The following is a 22,174-nucleotide window of genomic DNA, read 5'->3' as shown; positions in this document are numbered from 1 at the left end:
CCAGCAAAACATCACGCTAATCACAACAAAGGCAGTGAACGACACTTCGAGGACGACATCAACAAGTTCGGTTGTCGGAACCATGATCACACCATCGCCCAATATTACAAGCTACCCCTCATTGATGACGTTGGCATTGGGTAATTTTACAAGTGCAACAAGCGTTGTCTTTGACTCGACTTCCCACAATGGAACTCCACTTGTACAAAGCATCACTGCCCCTACCTTACCAAACGTCACAATAAACAGGACTAGAGAAGCGAACAGCACTATGATTCTTTCCTCGACAAGCGTGTCGTACAATACAACACTAACACCAGCGCCAGATGTAGCAAGTACTGCACCAACAGCGATTTCACCATCTTCTGTAGGCAATATGACGACACTGGTTTCTTCTGTTAACTTGACGATATCTTCATTGTCAACCACATTGATCCCAAGCATTAGCACGTTTATTTTGTCTTACAATACAACCGTTATCGCAACACCAGACACAACAAGATTTGTAACTTCAACGATCTCATCGTTTACTTTAAATGAAAGTGCTAACCCGACGACATCTTTGATCCAGCAAAACATCACGCTAATCACAACAAAGGCTGTGAACGACACTCCGAGGACGACATCAACAAGTGCGGTTGTCGGAACCATGATCACACCATCACCCAATATTAAAAGCTACCCCTCATTGATGACGTTGAAATTGGGTAATTTTACAACTGCAACAAGTGTTGTCTTTGACTCGACTTCCCACAATGCAACTCCACTTGTACAAAGCATCACTGCCCCTACCTCACCAAACGTCACAATAAACAGGACTAGAGAAGCGAACAGCACTATGATTCTTTCCTCGACAAGCGTGTCGTACAATACAACACTAACACCAGCGCCAGATGCAACAAGTACTGCACCAACAGCGATTTCACCATCTTCTGTAGGCAATATGACGACACTGGTTTCTTCTGTTAACTTGACGAGATCTTCATTGTCAACCACATTGATCCCAAGCATTAGCACGTCTATTTTGTCTTACAATACAACCGTTATCGCAACACCAGACACAACAAGATTTGTAACTTCAACGATCTCATCGTTTACTTTAAATGTAAGTGCTAACCCGACGACATCTTTGATCCAGCAAAACATCACGCTAATCACAACAAAGGCTGTGAACGACACTTCGAGGACGACATCAACAAGTGCGGTTGTCGGAACCATGATCACACCATCACCCAATATTACAAGCTACCCCTCATTGATGACGTTGGAATTGGGTAATTTTACAACTGCAACGAGTGTTGTCTTTGACTCGACTTCCCACAATGCAACTCCACTTGTACAAAGCATCACTGCCCCTACCTTACCAAACGTCACAATAAACAGGACTAGAGAAGCGAAGAGCCCTATGATTCTTTCCTCGACAAGCGTGTCGTACAATACAACACTAACACCAGCGCCAGATGCAGCAAGTACTGCACCAACAGCGATATCACCATCTTCTGTAGGCAATATGACGACACTGGTTTCTTCTGTTAACTTGACGAGATCTTCATTGTCAACCACATTGATCCCAAGCATTCGCACGGCTATTTTGTCTTACAATAGAACGGTCATCGTAACTCCAAACACAACAAGATTGGTTACCTCAAAAATCTCATCGTTTACTGTAAATGTAAGTGCTAACCCGACGACATCTTTGATCCAGCAAAACATCACGCTAATCACAACAAAGGCTGTGAATGACACTTCGAGGACGACATCAACAAGTGCGGTTGTCGGAACCATGATCACACCATCGCCCAATATTACAAGCTACCCCTCATTGATGACGTTGGCATTGGGTAATTTTACAAGTGCAACAAGCGTTGTCTTTGACTCGACTTCCCACAATGGAACTCCACTTGTACAAAGCATCAGTGCCCTTACCTCACCAAACGTCAGAATAAACAGGACTACAGAAGGGAACAGCACTATGATTCTTTCCTCGACAAGCGTGTCGTACAATACAACACTAACACCAGCGCCAGATGTAGCAAGTACTGCACCAACAGCGATTTCACCATCTTCTGAAGGCAATATGACGACACTGGTTTCTTCTGTTAACTTGACGAGATCTTCATTGTCAACCACATTGATGCCAAGCATTAGCACGTCTATTTTGTCTTACAATACAACCGTTATCGCAACACCAGACACAACAAGATTTGTAACTTCAACGATCTCATCGTTTACTTTAAATGTAAGTGCTAACCCGACGACATCTTTGATCCAGCAAAACATCACGCTAATCACAACAAAGGCTGTGAACGACACTTCGAGGACGACATCGACAAGTGCGGTTGTCGGAACCATGATCACACCATCACCCAATATTAAAAGCTACCCCTCATTGATGACGTTGGAATTGGGTAATTTTACAACTGCAACAAGTGTTGTCTTTGACTCGACTTCACACAATGCAACTCCACTTGTACAAAGCATCACTGCCCCTACCTCACCAAACGTCACAATAAACAGGACTAGAGAAGCGAACAGCACTATGATTCTTTCCTCGACAAGCGTGTCGTACAATACAACACTAACACCAGCGCCAGATGTAGCAAGTACTGCACCAACAGCGATTTCACCATCTTCTGTAGGCAATATGACGACACTGGTTTCTTCTGTTAACTTGACGATATCTTCATTGTCAACCACATTGATCCCAAGCATTAGCACGTTTATTTTGTCTTACAATACAACCGTTATCGCAACACCAGACACAACAAGATTTGTAACTTCAACGATCTCATCGTTTACTTTAAATGAAAGTGCTAACCCGACGACATCTTTGATCCAGCAAAACATCACGCTAATCACAACAAAGGCTGTGAACGACACTCCGAGGACGACATCAACAAGTGCGGTTGTCGGAACCATGATCACACCATCACCCAATATTAAAAGCTACCCCTCATTGATGACGTTGAAATTGGGTAATTTTACAACTGCAACAAGTGTTGTCTTTGACTCGACTTCCCACAATGCAACTCCACTTGTACAAAGCATCACTGCCCCTACCTCACCAAACGTCACAATAAACAGGACTAGAGAAGCGAACAGCACTATGATTCTTTCCTCGACAAGCGTGTCGTACAATACAACACTAACACCAGCGCCAGATGCAACAAGTACTGCACCAACAGCGATTTCACCATCTTCTGTAGGCAATATGACGACACTGGTTTCTTCTGTTAACTTGACGAGATCTTCATTGTCAACCACATTGATCCCAAGCATTAGCACGTCTATTTTGTCTTACAATACAACCGTTATCGCAACACCAGACACAACAAGATTTGTAACTTCAACGATCTCATCGTTTACTTTAAATGTAAGTGCTAACCCGACGACATCTTTGATCCAGCAAAACATCACGCTAATCACAACAAAGGCTGTGAACGACACTTCGAGGACGACATCAACAAGTGCGGTTGTCGGAACCATGATCACACCATCACCCAATATTACAAGCTACCCCTCATTGATGACGTTGGAATTGGGTAATTTTACAACTGCAACGAGTGTTGTCTTTGACTCGACTTCCCACAATGCAACTCCACTTGTACAAAGCATCACTGCCCCTACCTTACCAAACGTCACAATAAACAGGACTAGAGAAGCGAAGAGCCCTATGATTCTTTCCTCGACAAGCGTGTCGTACAATACAACACTAACACAAGCGCCAGATGCAGCAAGTACTGCACCAACAGCGATATCACCATCTTCTGTAGGCAATATGACGACACTGGTTTCTTCTGTTAACTTGACGAGATCTTCATTGTCAACCACATTGATCCCAAGCATTCGCACGGCTATTTTGTCTTACAATAGAACGGTCATCGTAACTCCAAACACAACAAGATTGGTTACCTCAAAAATCTCATCGTTTACTGTAAATGTAAGTGCTAACCCGACGACATCTTTGATCCAGCAAAACATCACGCTAATCACAACAAAGGCTGTGAATGACACTTCGAGGACGACATCAACAAGTGCGGTTGTCGGAACCATGATCACACCATCGCCCAATATTACAAGCTACCCCTCATTGATGACGTTGGCATTGGGTAATTTTACAAGTGCAACAAGCGTTGTCTTTGACTCGACTTCCCACAATGGAACTCCACTTGTACAAAGCATCAGTGCCCTTACCTCACCAAACATCAGAATAAACAGGACTACAGAAGCGAACAGCACTATGATTCTTTCCTCGACAAGCGTGTCGTACAATACAACACTAACACCAGCGCCAGATGTAGCAAGTACTGCACCAACAGCGATTTCACCATCTTCTGTAGGCAATATGACGACACTGGTTTCTTCTGTTAACTTGACGAGATCTTCATTGTCAACCACATTGATGCCAAGCATTAGCACGTCTATTTTGTCTTACAATACAACCGTTATCGCAACACCAGACACAACAAGATTTGTAACTTCAACGATCTCATCGTTTACTTTAAATGTAAGTGCTAACCCGACGACATCTTTGATCCAGCAAAACATCACGCTAATCACAACAAAGGCTGTGAACGACACTTCGAGGACGACATCGACAAGTGCGGTTGTCGGAACCATGATCACACCATCACCCAATATTAAAAGCTACCCCTCATTGATGACGTTGGAATTGGGTAATTTTACAACTGCAACAAGTGTTGTCTTTGACTCGACTTCACACAATGCAACTCCACTTGTACAAAGCATCACTGCCCCTACCTCACCAAACGTCACAATAAACAGGACTAGAGAAGCGAACAGCACTATGATTCTTTCCTCGACAAGCGTGTCGTACAATACAACACTAACACCAGCGCCAGATGTAGCAAGTACTGCACCAACAGCGATTTCACCATCTTCTGTAGGCAATATGACGACACTGGTTTCTTCTGTTAACTTGACGATATCTTCATTGTCAACCACATTGATCCCAAGCATTAGCACGTTTATTTTGTCTTACAATACAACCGTTATCGCAACACCAGACACAACAAGATTTGTAACTTCAACGATCTCATCGTTTACTTTAAATGAAAGTGCTAACCCGACGACATCTTTGATCCAGCAAAACATCACGCTAATCACAACAAAGGCTGTGAACGACACTCCGAGGACGACATCAACAAGTGCGGTTGTCGGAACCATGATCACACCATCACCCAATATTAAAAGCTACCCCTCATTGATGACGTTGAAATTGGGTAATTTTACAACTGCAACAAGTGTTGTCTTTGACTCGACTTCCCACAATGCAACTCCACTTGTACAAAGCATCACTGCCCCTACCTCACCAAACGTCACAATAAACAGGACTAGAGAAGCGAACAGCACTATGATTCTTTCCTCGACAAGCGTGTCGTACAATACAACACTAACACCAGCGCCAGATGCAACAAGTACTGCACCAACAGCGATTTCACCATCTTCTGTAGGCAATATGACGACACTGGTTTCTTCTGTTAACTTGACGAGATCTTCATTGTCAACCACATTGATCCCAAGCATTAGCACGTCTATTTTGTCTTACAATACAACCGTTATCGCAACACCAGACACAACAAGATTTGTAACTTCAACGATCTCATCGTTTACTTTAAATGTAAGTGCTAACCCGACGACATCTTTGATCCAGCAAAACATCACGCTAATCACAACAAAGGCTGTGAACGACACTTCGAGGACGACATCAACAAGTGCGGTTGTCGGAACCATGATCACACCATCACCCAATATTACAAGCTACCCCTCATTGATGACGTTGGAATTGGGTAATTTTACAACTGCAACGAGTGTTGTCTTTGACTCGACTTCCCACAATGCAACTCCACTTGTACAAAGCATCACTGCCCCTACCTTACCAAACGTCACAATAAACAGGACTAGAGAAGCGAAGAGCCCTATGATTCTTTCCTCGACAAGCGTGTCGTACAATACAACACTAACACCAGCGCCAGATGCAGCAAGTACTGCACCAACAGCGATATCACCATCTTCTGTAGGCAATATGACGACACTGGTTTCTTCTGTTAACTTGACGAGATCTTCATTGTCAACCACATTGATCCCAAGCATTCGCACGGCTATTTTGTCTTACAATAGAACGGTCATCGTAACTCCAAACACAACAAGATTGGTTACCTCAAAAATCTCATCGTTTACTGTAAATGTAAGTGCTAACCCGACGACATCTTTGATCCAGCAAAACATCACGCTAATCACAACAAAGGCTGTGAATGACACTTCGAGGACGACATCAACAAGTGCGGTTGTCGGAACCATGATCACACCATCGCCCAATATTACAAGCTACCCCTCATTGATGACGTTGGCATTGGGTAATTTTACAAGTGCAACAAGCGTTGTCTTTGACTCGACTTCCCACAATGGAACTCCACTTGTACAAAGCATCAGTGCCCTTACCTCACCAAACATCAGAATAAACAGGACTACAGAAGCGAACAGCACTATGATTCTTTCCTCGACAAGCGTGTCGTACAATACAACACTAACACCAGCGCCAGATGTAGCAAGTACTGCACCAACAGCGATTTCACCATCTTCTGTAGGCAATATGACGACACTGGTTTCTTCTGTTAACTTGACGAGATCTTCATTGTCAACCACATTGATGCCAAGCATTAGCACGTCTATTTTGTCTTACAATACAACCGTTATCGCAACACCAGACACAACAAGATTTGTAACTTCAACGATCTCATCGTTTACTTTAAATGTAAGTGCTAACCCGACGACATCTTTGATCCAGCAAAACATCACGCTAATCACAACAAAGGCTGTGAACGACACTTCGAGGACGACATCGACAAGTGCGGTTGTCGGAACCATGATCACACCATCACCCAATATTAAAAGCTACCCCTCATTGATGACGTTGGAATTGGGTAATTTTACAACTGCAACAAGTGTTGTCTTTGACTCGACTTCACACAATGCAACTCCACTTGTACAAAGCATCACTGCCCCTACCTCACCAAACGTCACAATAAACAGGACTAGAGAAGCGAAGAGCACTATGATTCTTTCCTCGACAAGCGTGTCGTACAATACAACACTAACACCAGCGCCAGATGTAGCAAGTACTGCACCAACAGCGATTTCACCATCTTCTGTAGGCAATATGACGACACTGGTTTCTTCTGTTAACTTGACGATATCTTCATTGTCAACCACATTGATCCCAAGCATTAGCACGTTTATTTTGTCTTACAATACAACCGTTATCGCAACACCAGACACAACAAGATTTGTAACTTCAACGATCTCATCGTTTACTTTAAATGAAAGTGCTAACCCGACGACATCTTTGATCCAGCAAAACATCACGCTAATCACAACAAAGGCTGTGAACGACACTCCGAGGACGACATCAACAAGTGCGGTTGTCGGAACCATGATCACACCATCACCCAATATTAAAAGCTACCCCTCATTGATGACGTTGAAATTGGGTAATTTTACAACTGCAACAAGTGTTGTCTTTGACTCGACTTCCCACAATGCAACTCCACTTGTACAAAGCATCACTGCCCCTACCTCACCAAACGTCACAATAAACAGGACTAGAGAAGCGAAGAGCCCTATGATTCTTTCCTCGACAAGCGTGTCGTACAATACAACACTAACACCAGCGCCAGATGCAGCAAGTACTGCACCAACAGCGATATCACCATCTTCTGTAGGCAATATGACGACACTGGTTTCTTCTGTTAACTTGACGAGATCTTCATTGTCAACCACATTGATCCCAAGCATTCGCACGTCTATTTTGTCTTACAATAGAACGGTCATCGTAACTCCAAACACAACAAGATTGGTTACCTCAAAGATATCATCGTTTACTGTAAATGTAAGTGCTAACTCGACGACATCTTTGATCCAGCAAAACATCACGCTAATCACAACAATGGCTGTGAACGACACTTCGAGGACGACATCAACAAGTGCGGTTGTCGGAACCATGATCACACCATCACCCAATATTACAAGCTACCCCTCATTGATGACGTTGGCATTGGGTAATTTTACAAGTGTAACAAGCGTTATCTTTGACTCGACTTCCCACAATGGAACTCCACCTGTACAAAGCATCAGTGCCCTTACCTCACCAAACGTCACACTAAACAGGACTACAGAAGCGAACAACACTATGATGCTTCCCTTGACAAGCGTGTCATACAATACAACACTAACACTAGCGCCGGATGCAACAAGTACTGCAACAACAGCGATATCACCATCTTCTGTAGCCAATATGACGACTCTGGTTTCTTCTGTTAACTTGACGAGATCTTCATTGTCAACCACATTGATCCCAAGCATTAGCACGTTTATTTTGTCTTACAATACAACCGTTATCGCAACACCAGACACAACAAGATTTGTAACTTCAACGATCTCATCGTTTACTTTAAATGTAAGTGCTAACCCGACGACATCTTTGATCCAGCAAAACATCACGCTAATCACAACAAAGGCTGTGAACGACACTTCGAGGACGACATCAACAAGTGCGGTTGTCGGAACCATGATCACACCATCACCCAATGTTAAAAGCTACCCCTCATTGATGACGTTGGAATTGGGTAATTTTACAACTGCAACAAGTGTTGTCTTTGACTCGACTTCCCACAATGCAACTCCACTTGTACAAAGCATCACTGCCCCTACCTTACCAAACGTCACAATAAACAGGACTAGAGAAGCGAAGAGCCCTATGATTCTTTCCTCGACAAGCGTGTCGTACAATACAACACTAACACCAGCGCCAGATGCAGCAAGTACTGCACCAACAGCGATATCACTATCTTCTGTAGGCAATATGACGACACTGGTTTCTTCTGTTAACTTGACGAGATCTTCATTGTCAACCACATTGATCCCAAGCATTCGCACGTCTATTTTGTCTTACAATAGAACGGTCATCGTAACTCCAAACACAACAAGATTGGTTACCTCAAAGATCTCATCGTTTACTGTAAATGTAAGTGCTAACCCGACGACATCTTTGATCCAGCAAAACATCACGCTAATCACAACAAAGGCTGTGAACGACACTTCGAGGACGACATCAACAAGTGCGGTTGTCGGAACCATGATCACACCATCACCCAATATTACAAGCTACCCCTCATTGATGACGTTGGAATTGGGTAATTTTACAACTGCATCGAGTGTTGTCTTTGACTCGACTTCCCACAATGCAACTCCACTTGTACAAAGCATCACTGCCCCTACCTTACCAAACGTCACAATAAACAGGACTAGAGAAGCGAAGAGCCCTATGATTCTTTCCTCGACAAGCGTGTCGTACAATACAACACTAACACCAGCGCCAGATGCAGCAAGTACTGCACCAACAGCGATATCACCATCTTCTGTAGGCAATATGACGACACTGGTTTCTTCTGTTAACTTGACGAGATCTTCATTGTCAACCACATTGATCCCAAGCATTCGCACGGCTATTTTGTCTTACAATAGAACGGTCATCGTAACTCCAAACACAACAAGATTGGTTACCTCAAAAATCTCATCGTTTACTGTAAATGTAAGTGCTAACCCGACGACATCTTTGATCCAGCAAAACATCACGCTAATCACAACAAAGGCTGTGAATGACACTTCGAGGACGACATCAACAAGTGCGGTTGTCGGAACCATGATCACACCATCGCCCAATATTACAAGCTACCCCTCATTGATGACGTTGGCATTGGGTAATTTTACAAGTGCAACAAGCGTTGTCTTTGACTCGACTTCCCACAATGGAACTCCACTTGTACAAAGCATCAGTGCCCTTACCTCACCAAACATCAGAATAAACAGGACTACAGAAGCGAACAGCACTATGATTCTTTCCTCGACAAGCGTGTCGTACAATACAACACTAACACCAGCGCCAGATGTAGCAAGTACTGCACCAACAGCGATTTCACCATCTTCTGTAGGCAATATGACGACACTGGTTTCTTCTGTTAACTTGACGAGATCTTCATTGTCAACCACATTGATGCCAAGCATTAGCACGTCTATTTTGTCTTACAATACAACCGTTATCGCAACACCAGACACAACAAGATTTGTAACTTCAACGATCTCATCGTTTACTTTAAATGTAAGTGCTAACCCGACGACATCTTTGATCCAGCAAAACATCACGCTAATCACAACAAAGGCTGTGAACGACACTTCGAGGACGACATCGACAAGTGCGGTTGTCGGAACCATAATCACACCATCACCCAATATTAAAAGCTACCCCTCATTGATGACGTTGGAATTGGGTAATTTTACAACTGCAACAAGTGTTGTCTTTGACTCGACTTCACACAATGCAACTCCACTTGTACAAAGCATCACTGCCCCTACCTCACCAAACGACACAATAAACAGGACTAGAGAAGCGAAGAGCACTATGATTCTTTCCTCGACAAGCGTGTCGTACAATACAACACTAACACCAGCGCCAGATGTAGCAAGTACTGCACCAACAGCGATTTCACCATCTTCTGTAGGCAATATGACGACACTGGTTTCTTCTGTTAACTTGACGAGATCTTCATTGTCAACCACATTGATCCCAAGCATTAGCACGTTTATTTTGTCTTACAATACAACCGTTATCGCAACACCAGACACAACAAGATTTGTAACTTCAACGATCTCATCGTTTACTTTAAATGAAAGTGCTAACCCGACGACATCTTTGATCCAGCAAAACATCACGCTAATCACAACAAAGGCTGTGAACGACACTCCGAGGACGACATCAACAAGTGCGGTTGTCGGAACCATGATCACACCATCACCCAATATTAAAAGCTACCCCTCATTGATGACGTTGAAATTGGGTAATTTTACAACTGCAACAAGTGTTGTCTTTGACTCGACTTCCCACAATGCAACTCCACTTGTACAAAGCATCACTGCCCCTACCTCACCAAACGACACAATAAACAGGACTAGAGAAGCGAAGAGCCCTATGATTCTTTCCTCGACAAGCGTGTCGTACAATACAACACTAACACCAGCGCCAGATGCAGCAAGTACTGCACCAACAGCGATATCACCATCTTCTGTAGGCAATATGACGACACTGGTTTCTTCTGTTAACTTGACGAGATCTTCATTGTCAACCACATTGATCCCAAGCATTCGCACGTCTATTTTGTCTTACAATAGAACGGTCATCGTAACTCCAAACACAACAAGATTGGTTACCTCAAAGATATCATCGTTTACTGTAAATGTAAGTGCTAACTCGACGACATCTTTGATCCAGCAAAACATCACGCTAATCACAACAATGGCTGTGAACGACACTTCGAGGACGACATCAACAAGTGCGGTTGTCGGAACCATGATCACACCATCACCCAATATTACAAGCTACCCCTCATTGATGACGTTGGCATTGGGTAATTTTACAAGTGTAACAAGCGTTATCTTTGACTCGACTTCCCACAATGGAACTCCACCTGTACAAAGCATCAGTGCCCTTACCTCACCAAACGTCACACTAAACAGGACTACAGAAGCGAACAACACTATGATGCTTCCCTTGACAAGCGTGTCATACAATACAACACTAACACTAGCGCCGGATGCAACAAGTACTGCAACAACAGCGATATCACCATCTTCTGTAGCCAATATGACGACTCTGGTTTCTTCTGTTAACTTGACGAGATCTTCATTGTCAACCACATTGATCCCAAGCATTAGCACGTCTATTTTGTCTTACAATACAACCGTTATCGCAACACCAGACACAACAAGATTTGTAACTTCAACGATCTCATCGTTTACTTTAAATGTAAGTGCTAACCCGACGACATCTTTGATCCAGCAAAACATCACGCTAATCACAACAAAGGCTGTGAACGACACTCCGAGGACGACATCAACAAGTGCGGTTGTCGGAACCATGATCACACCATCACCCAATATTACAAGCTACCCCTCATTGATGACGTTGAAATTGGGTAATTTTACAACTGCAACAAGTGTTGTCTTTGACTCGACTTCCAACAATGCAACTCCACTTGTACAAAGCATCACTGCCCCTACCTCACCAAACGTCACAATAAACAGGACTACAGAAGCGAACAGCACTATGATTCTTTCCTCGACAAGCGTGTCGTACAATACAACACTAACACCAGCGCCAGATGCAGCAAGTACTGCAACAACAGCGATTTCACCATCTTCTGTAGGCAATATGACGACACTGGTTTCTTCTGTTAACTTGACGAGATCTTCATTGTCAACCACATTGATCCCAAGCATTAGCACGTCTATTTTGTCTTACAATACAACCGTTATCGCAACACCAGACACAACAAGATTTGTAACTTCAACGATCTCATCGTTTACTTTAAATGTAAGTGCTAACCCGACGACATCTTTGATCCAGCAAAACATCACGCTAATCACAACAAAGGCTGTGAACGACACTTCGAGGACGACATCAACAAGTGCGGTTGTCGGAACCATGATCACACCATCACCCAATATTAAAAGCTACCCCTCATTGATGACGTTGGAATTGGGTAATTTTACAACTGCAACAAGTGTTGTCTTTGACTCGACTTCCCACAATGCAACTCCACTTGTACAAAGCATCACTGCCCCTACCTTACCAAACGTCACAATAAACAGGACTAGAGAAGCGAAGAGCCCTATGATTCTTTCCTCGACAAGCGTGTCGTACAATACAACACTAACACCAGCGCCAGATGCAGCAAGTACTGCACCAACAGCGATATCACCATCTTCTGTAGGCAATATGACGACACTGGTTTCTTCTGTTAACTTGACGAGATCTTCATTGTCAACCACATTGATCCCAAGCATTCGCACGTCTATTTTGTCTTACAATAGAACGGTCATCGTAACTCCAAACACAACAAGATTGGTTACCTCAAAGATCTCATCGTTTACTGTAAATGTAAGTGCTAACCCGACGACATCTTTGATCCAGCAAAACATCACGCTAATCACAACAAAGGCTGTGAACGACACTTCGAGGACGACATCAACAAGTGCGGTTGTCGGAACCATGATCACACCATCGCCCAATATTACAAGCTACCCCTCATTGATGACGTTGGCATTGGGTAATTTTACAAGTGCAACCAGCGTTGTCTTTGACTCGACTTCCCACAATGGAACTCCACTTGTACAAAGCATCAGTGCCCTTACCTCACCAAACGTCAGAATAAACAGGACTACAGAAGCGAACAGCGCTATGATTCTTTCCTCGACAAGCGTGTCGTACAATACAACACTAACACCAGCGCCAGATGTAGCAAGTACTGCACCAACAGCGATTTCACCATCTTCTGTAGGCAATATGACGACACTGGTTTCTTCTGTTAACTTGACGAGATCTTTATTGTCAACCACTTTGATCCCAAGCATTAGCACGTCTACTTTGTCTTACAATACAACCGTTATCGCAACACCAGACACAACAAGATTTGTAACTTCAACGATCTCATCGTTTACTTTAAATGTAAGTGCTAACCCGACGACATCTTTGATCCAGCAAAACATCACGCTAATCACAACAAAGGCAGTGAACGACACTTCGAGGACGACATCAACAAGTTCGGTTGTCGGAACCATGATCACACCATCGCCCAATATTACAAGCTACCCCTCATTGATGACGTTGGCATTGGGTAATTTTACAAGTGCAACAAGCGTTGTCTTTGACTCGACTTCCCACAATGGAACTCCACTTGTACAAAGCATCAGTGCCCTTACCTCACCAAACGTCAGAATAAACAGGACTACAGAAGCGAACAGCACTATGATTCTTTCCTCGACAAGCGTGTCGTACAATACAACACTAACACCAGCGCCAGATGCAGCAAGTACTGCACCAACAGCGATTTCACCATCTTCTGTAGGCAATATGACGACACTGGTTTCTTCTGTTAACTTGACGAGATCTTCATTGTCAACCACATTGATCCCAAGCATTCGCACGTCTATTTTGTCTTACAATAGAACGGTCATCGTAACTCCAAACACAACAAGATTGGTTACCTCAAAGATCTCATCGTTTACTGTAAATGTAAGTGCTAACCCGACGACATCTTTGATCCAGCAAAACATCACGCTAATCACAACAAAGGCTGTGAACGACACTTCGAGGACGACATCAACAAGTGCGGTTGTCGGAACCATGATCACACCATCGCCCAATATTACAAGCTACCCCTCATTGATGACGTCGGCATTGGGTAATTTTACAAGTGCAACAAGCGTTGTCTTTGACTCGACTTCCCACAATGGAACTCCACTTGTACAAAGCATCAGTGCCCTTACCTCACCAAACATCAGAATAAACAGGACTACAGAAGCGAACAGCACTATGATTCTTTCCTCGACAAGCGTGTCGTACAATACAACACTAACACCAGCGCCAGATGCAGCAAGTACTGCACCAACAGCGATATCACCATCTTCTGTAGGCAATATGACGACACTGGTTTCTTCTGTTAACTTGACGAGATCTTCATTGTCAACCACATTGATCCCAAGCATTCGCACGTCTATTTTGTCTTACAATAGAACGGTCATCGTAACTCCAAACACAACAAGATTGGTTACCTCAAAGATCTCATCGTTTACTGTAAATGTAAGTGCTAACTCGACGACATCTTTGATCCAGCAAAACATCACGCTAATCACAACAATGGCTTTGAACGACACTTCGAGGACGACATCAACAAGTGCGGTTGTCGGAACCATGATCACACCATCACCCAATATTACAAGCTACCCCTCATTGATGACGTTGGCATTGGGTAATTTTACAAGTGCAACAAGCGTTGTCTTTGACTCGACTTCCCACAATGGAACTCCACTTGTACAAAGCATCAGTGCCCTTACCTCACCAAACGTCAGAATAAACAGGACTACAGAAGCGAACAGCACTATGATTCTTTCCTCGACAAGCGTGTCGTACAATACAACACTAACACCAGCGCCAGATGTAGCAAGTACTGCACCAACAGCGATTTCACCATCTTCTGTAGGCAATATGACGACACTGGTTTCTTCTGTTAACTTGACGAGATCTTCATTGTCAACCACATTGATCCCAAGCATTAGCACGTTTATTTTGTCTTACAATACAACCGTTATCGCAACACCAGACACAACAAGATTTGTAACTTCAACGATCTCATCGTTTACTTTAAATGTAAGTGCTAACCCGACGACATCTTTGATCCAGCAAAACATCACGCTAATCACAACAAAGGCTGTGAACGACACTTCGAGGACGACATCAACAAGTGCGGTTGTCGGAACCATGATCACACCATCACCCAATATTAAAAGCTACCCCTCATTGATGACGTTGGAATTGGGTAATTTTACAACTGCAACAAGTGTTGTCTTTGACTCGACTTCCAACAATGCAACTCCACTTGTACAAAGCATCACTGCCCCTACCTCACCAAACGTCACAATAAACAGGACTAGAGAAGCGAAGAGCCCTATGATTCTTTCCTCGACAAGCGTGTCGTACAATACAACACTAACACCAGCGCCAGATGCAGCAAGTACTGCACCAACAGCGATATCACCATCTTCTGTAGGCAATATGACGACACTGGTTTCTTCTGTTAACTTGACGAGATCTTCATTGTCAACCACATTGATCCCAAGCATTCGCACGTCTATTTTGTCTTACAATAGAACGGTCATCGTAACTCCAAACACAACAAGATTGGTTACCTCAAAGATCTCATCGTTTACTGTAAATGTAAGTGCTAACTCGACGACATCTTTGATCCAGCAAAACACCACGCTAAACACAACAATGGCTTTGAACGACACTTCGAGGACGACATCAACAAGTGCGGTTGTCGGAACCATGATCACACCATCGCCCAATATTACAAGCTACCCCTCATTGATGACGTTGGCATTGGGTAATTTTACAAGTGCAACAAGCGTTGTCTTTGACTCGACTTCCCACAATGGAACTCCACTTGTACAAAGCATCAGTGCCCTTACCTCACCAAACGTCAGAATAAACAGGACTACAGAAGCGAACAGCACTATGATTCTTTCCTCGACAAGCGTGTCGTACAATACAACACTAACACCAGCGCCAGATGTAGCAAGTACTGCACCAACAGCGATTTCACCATCTTCTGTAGGCAATATGACGACACTGGTTTCTTCTGTTAACTTGACGAGATCTTCATTGTCAACCACATTGATCCCAAGCATTAGCACGTTTATTTTGTCTTACAATACAACCGTTATCGCAACACCAGACACAACAAGATTTGTAACTTCAACGATCTCATCGTTTACTTTAAATGTAAGTGCTAACCCGACGACATCTTTGATCCAGCAAAACATCACGCTAATCACAACAAAGGCTGTGAACGACACTCCGAGGACGACATCAACAAGTGCGGTTGTCGGAACCATGATCACACCATCACCCAATATTAAAAGCTACCCCTCATTGATGACGTTGAAATTGGGTAATTTTACAACTGCAACAAGTGTTGTCTTTGACTCGACTTCCCACAATGCAACTCAACTTGTACAAAGCATCACTGCCCCTACCTCACCAAACGTCACAATAAACAGGACTAGAGAAGCGAAGAGCCCTATGATTCTTTCCTCGACAAGCGTGTCGTACAATACAACACTAACACCAGCGCCAGATGTAGCAAGTACTGCACCAACAGCGATATCACCATCTTCTGTAGGCAATATGACGACACTGGTTTCTTCTGTTAACTTGACGAGATCTTCATTGTCAACCACATTGATCCCAAGCATTCGCACGTCTATTTTGTCTTACAATAGAACGGTCATCGTAACTCCAAACACAACAAGATTGGTTACCTCAAAGATCTCATCGTTTACTGTAAATGTAAGTGCTAACTCGACGACATCTTTGATCCAGCAAAACATCACGCTAATCACAACAATGGCTGTGAACGACACTTCGAGAACGACATCAACAAGTGCGGTTGTCGGAACCATGATCACACCATCACCCAATATTACAAGCTACCCCTCATTGATGACGTTGGCATTGGGTAATTTTACAAGTGTAACAAGCGTTATCTTTGACTCGACTTCCCACAATGGAACTCCACCTGTACAAAGCATCAGTGCCCTTACCTCACCAAACGTCACACTAAACAGGACTACAGAAGCGAACAACACTATGATGCTTCCCTTGACAAGCGTGTCATACAATACAACACTAACACTAGCGCCGGATGCAACAAGTACTGCAACAACAGCGATATCACCATCTTCTGTAGCCAATATGACGACTCTGGTTTCTTCTGTTAACTTGACGAGATCTTCATTGTCAACCACATTGATCCCAAGCATTAGCACGTCTATTTTGTCTTACAATACAACCGTCATCGAAACACCAAACACAACAAGATTTGTCACTTCAACGATCTTATCGTTTACTGTAAATGTAAGTGCTAACCCGACGACATCTTTAATCCAGCCAAACATCACGCTAATCACAACAATGGCTGTCAACGACACTTCGAGGACGACACCAACAGGTGCGGTTGTCGGAACCATGATCACGCCATCACCCAATATTACAAGCTACCCCTCATTGATGACGTTGGCATTGGGTAATTTTCCAAGTGCAACAAGTGTTGTCTTTGACTCGACTTCCAACAATGCAACTCCACTTGTACAAAGCATCACTGCCCCTACCTCACCAAACGTCACAATAAACAGGACTACAGAAGCGAACAGCACTATGATTCTTTCCTCGACAAGCGTGTCGTACAATACAACACTAACCTCAGCGCCAGATGCAGCAAGTACTTCACCAACAGCGATATCACCATCTTCTGTAGGCAATATGACGACTCTGGTTTCTTCTGTTAACTTGACGAGATCTTCATTGTCAACCACATTGATCCCAAGCATTCGCACGGCTATTTTGTCTTACAATACAACGGTCATCGAAATTCCAAACACAACAAGATTGGTGATTTCAAAGATCTCATCGTTTACTGTAAATGTAAGTGCTAACTCGACGACATCTTTGATCCAGCCAAACATCACGCTTATCACAACAAAGGCTGTGAACGACACTTCGAGGACGACATCACCAAGTGCGGTTGTCGGAACCATGATCACACCATCACCCAATATTACAAGCTACCCCTCATTGATGACGTTGGCATTGGGTAATTTTACAAGTGCAACAAGTGTTGTCTTTGACTCGACTTCCAGCTATGCAACACCACTTGTACAAAGCATCAGTGCCCCTACCTCACCAAACGTCACACTAAACAGGACTAGAGAAGCGAACAGCACTATGATTCTTTCCCCGACAAGCGTGTCATACAATACAACACTTCCACCAGCGCCGGATGCAACAAGTACTGCAACAACAGCGATATCACCATCTTCTGTAGCCAATATGCCGACTCTGGTTTCTTCTGTTAACTTGACGAGATCTTCATTGTCAACCACATTGATCCCAAGCATTCGCACGTCTATTTTGTCTTACAATACAACGGTCATCGAAACTCCAAACACAACAAGATTGGTGACTTCTAAGATCTTATCGTTTACTGTAAATGTAAGTGCTAACTCGACGACATCTTTAATCCAGCCAAACATCACGCTAATCACAACGATGGCTGTGAACGACACCTTGGGGACGACATCAACGGGTGCGGTTTTCGCAACAACGCTCACTCCATCACCCAATATTACAAGCTACCCCTCATTGGTGACTTTGGCAGTAGGTAATTTTACAAGTGCATCAAGAGTTGTCTTTTACTCGACTACCCATAATGCAACTACACTTGTACCAAGCATCAGTGCCTCTATCTCACCAAATGTCACAATAAACAGGACTAGAGAAGCGAACAGCACTATTATTCTTCCTTCGACAAGCGTGCCATACAATACAACACTCAAACCAGCTCCAAATGCAACAAGTACTTCGGCAACAGCGATATCACCATCTTTTGTAGGCAATATGACGACTCTGGTTTCTTCTGTTAACTTGTCGAGATCTTCATTGTCAACCACATTGATCCCAAGCATTAGCACGTCTATTTTGTCTTACAATACAACCGTCATCGCAACACCAAACACAACAAGATTGGTGACTTCAATAATCTCATCGTTTACTTTAAATGTAAGTGCTAACTGGATGACATCTTTGATTGAAAGCACAATTCTGGCAACCGTTTCTTCCTTTATCCAACCAAACATCACACTATTCACAACGATGGCTGTGAACGACACCTTTAGAACGACATCAATAAGTGTGGTTTTCGAAACCATAATCACACCATCACCCAATATTACAAGCTACCCCTCATTGATGACGTCGGCAGTGGGTAATTTTACAAGTGCAACAAGTGTTGTCCTTTACTCGACTACCCACAATGCAACTACACTCGTACCAAGCATCAGTGCCTCAATCTCACCAAACGTCACAATAAACATGACTACAGAAGCGAACAGCACTATGATTCTTCCCTCGACAAGCGTGTCATACAATACAACACTTACAGCAGCGCCGAATGCAACAAGTACTGCAACAACAGCGATATCACCATCTTCTGTAGCCAATATGACGACTCTGGTTTCTTCTGTTAACTTGACGAGATCTTCATTGTCAACCACATTGATCCCAAGCATTAGCACGTCTATTTTGTCTTACAATACAACCGTCATCGAAACTCCAAACACAACAAGATTGGTGACTTCAAAGATCTCATCGTTTACTGTAAATGTAAGTGCTAACTCGACGACATCTTTGATCCTGCCAAACATCACGCTAATCACAACAATGGCTGTGAACGACACCTCGAGGACAACATCAACAAGTGCGGTTGTCGGAACCATGATCACACCATCACCCAATATTACAAGCTACCCCTCATTGATGACGTTGGCATTGGGTAATTTTACAAGGGCAACAAGTGTTGTCTTTGACTCGACTTCCAACAATGCAACTCCACTTGTACAAAGCATCAGTGCCCCTACCTCACCAAACGTCACAATAAACAGGACTAGAGAAGCGAACAGCACTATGATTCTTCCCTCGACAAGCGTGTCGTACAATACAACACTAACACCAGCGCCGGATGAAACAAGTACTGCAGCAACAGCGATATCACCATCTTCTGTAGCCAATATGACGACTCTGGTTTCTTCTGTTAACTTGTCGAGATCTTCATTGTCAACAACATTGATCCCAAGCATTAGCACGTCCATTTTATCTTACAATACAACCGTCATCGCAACTTTTAACACAACAAGATTGGTGACTTCAACAATCTCATTATCTACTGTAAATGTGAGTGCTCTCTCGACGACATCTTCAATTGAAAGCACAACCATGGCAAGGGTTGCTTCCTTTATCCAACCAAACGTTACATCGATCACAACTATCAAAATAGACGACACCTCGAGGACGCCATCAGCAAGTGTGGCGTTCGAAACAACGATCACACCATCACCCAATGTTACAAGCTACCAACCCTTATTGATGACGTCGTCGGCAGTCGCTATCTCTACAAGGGCAGCAAGTATAGCAACTATAGCATCTAGTAGCGAACATATCTCGACTTGGACCGGCTCTTTAGCTTTGTTGTATACAGAGAGGCTAACAACACGTGCTATCCCCGCCGATTCAGCCAGTTCTCTAGCAGCGCGTGTGACCTTTGTGGTTTCTTTTTCATTGGTTTCAAGCTTTGATGTGAAAGTATCTTCTTCAGTGCTTCCACTGCCACCGAATATAGGTATGTCGAGTAATGTCGTGTTTGGCTGAAAATTACCTAAGACTGTGGATTTGTTTGACAACATTTATGTTTTCTTTTAATGTTTTTTAGTTAACTAAAAAGCATTGGAAGTCGAGTGTATTTGGATTGTAAACGAAAATGTAGATGATTTTTAAGCCACATTTTTGTCCATTCATAAAAAAAATAAATTGATTTGCGCCTTTGCGGTCAAGAACAAAAAATATTTGTTTTTATCATTTGCGTGACCAAAAAATTCAACTGAGTCTACCTGACCAAAAATTTTAATCGCGTATTTGCCTGACCATTAATATCAAATCAATAAAACAGTTTGCAACGCACATTCAATCCGTATGCTTAAGAAAGCCAATCATGGCTTCTCCATTTTGAAAAAAAAAAAGCCAATTATGGCGTCTGCTTGGTCTAAGGCCAATCATGGCGTCTGTTTTGTCAAAGGGCCAACCATGGCGTCTGTTTTGTCAAAGGGCCAATAATGGCGTTTGCTTGGTCAAAGGGAAAATCATGGCGTATATTTGTTCAAAGGGCAAATCATGGCGTATATTTGGTCAAAGGGCAAATCATGGCGTCTGCTTTGTCAAAGGGCCAACCATGGCGTTTGCTTGGTCAAAAACATGCCGTATATTTGGTCAAAGGGCCAATCATGGCGTCTGCTTGGACAATGAGCCAATTATGGCGTCTGCTTTGTCAAAGGGCCAATCATGGCGTCTGCTTGGACAATGGGCCAATCATGGCGTCTGCTTTGTCAAAGGGCCAATCATGGCGTCTGCTTGGACAATGGGCCAATCATGGCGTCTGCTTGGTCAAAGGGCCAATCATGGCGTCTGCTTGGTCAAAGGGCCAATCATGGCGTCTGTTTTGTCAAAGGGCCAATCATGGCGTATATTTGTTCAAAGGGCCAATAATGGCGTTTGCTTGGTCAAAGGGAAAATCATGGCGTATATTTGTTCAAAGGGCAAATCATGGCGTATATTTGGTCAAAGGGCAAATCATGGCGTATATTTGGTCAAAGGGCCAATCATGGCGTCTGCTTGGTCAAAGGGCCAATTATGGCGTTTGCTTGGTCAAAAATCATGCCGTATATTTGGTAAAAGGGCCAATCATGGCGTCTGCTTGGACAATGGGCCAATTATGGCGTCTGCTTTGTCAAAGGGCCAATCATGGCGTCTGCTTGGACAATGGGCCAATCATGGCGTCTGCTTGGTCAAAGGACCAATCATGGCGTCTGCTTGGTCAAAGGGCCAATCATGGCGTCTGCTTGGACAATGGGCCAACAAAGTGTCTGATTGGTCAAA

At 43.5% G+C, this 22,174-nt stretch overlaps 1 protein-coding gene across 5 annotated transcripts in view; it reads left to right on the top strand.

Moving 5' to 3' along the window:
- Window position 1: 1 nt before the first annotated feature.
- LOC116609403 (mucin-17-like) overlaps window positions 2-22,174 on the top strand; it is a 33,467-nt gene continuing 11,294 nt past the window's right edge. For 4 of the 5 annotated variants that reach the window (XM_048729002.1, XM_048729004.1, XM_048729003.1 and 1 more), the window contains exon 1: window positions 2-20,864. In XM_048729002.1, coding sequence (XP_048584959.1) covers window positions 83-20,864 — 20,782 coding nt within the window. In that variant the 5' untranslated portion in view covers window positions 2-82. The remainder of the gene's footprint in view (window positions 20,865-22,174) is intronic. The other variant, XM_048729001.1, reaches the window with a different exon arrangement.

This window comes from Nematostella vectensis, chromosome 6 (assembly GCF_932526225.1).
Source record: "Nematostella vectensis chromosome 6, jaNemVect1.1, whole genome shotgun sequence".
Classification (NCBI taxonomy): domain Eukaryota; kingdom Metazoa; phylum Cnidaria; class Anthozoa; order Actiniaria; family Edwardsiidae; genus Nematostella; species Nematostella vectensis.
The sequence above is the reverse complement of the archived record's forward strand: the minus strand, read 5'-3'. Positions and strand labels throughout refer to the sequence as shown.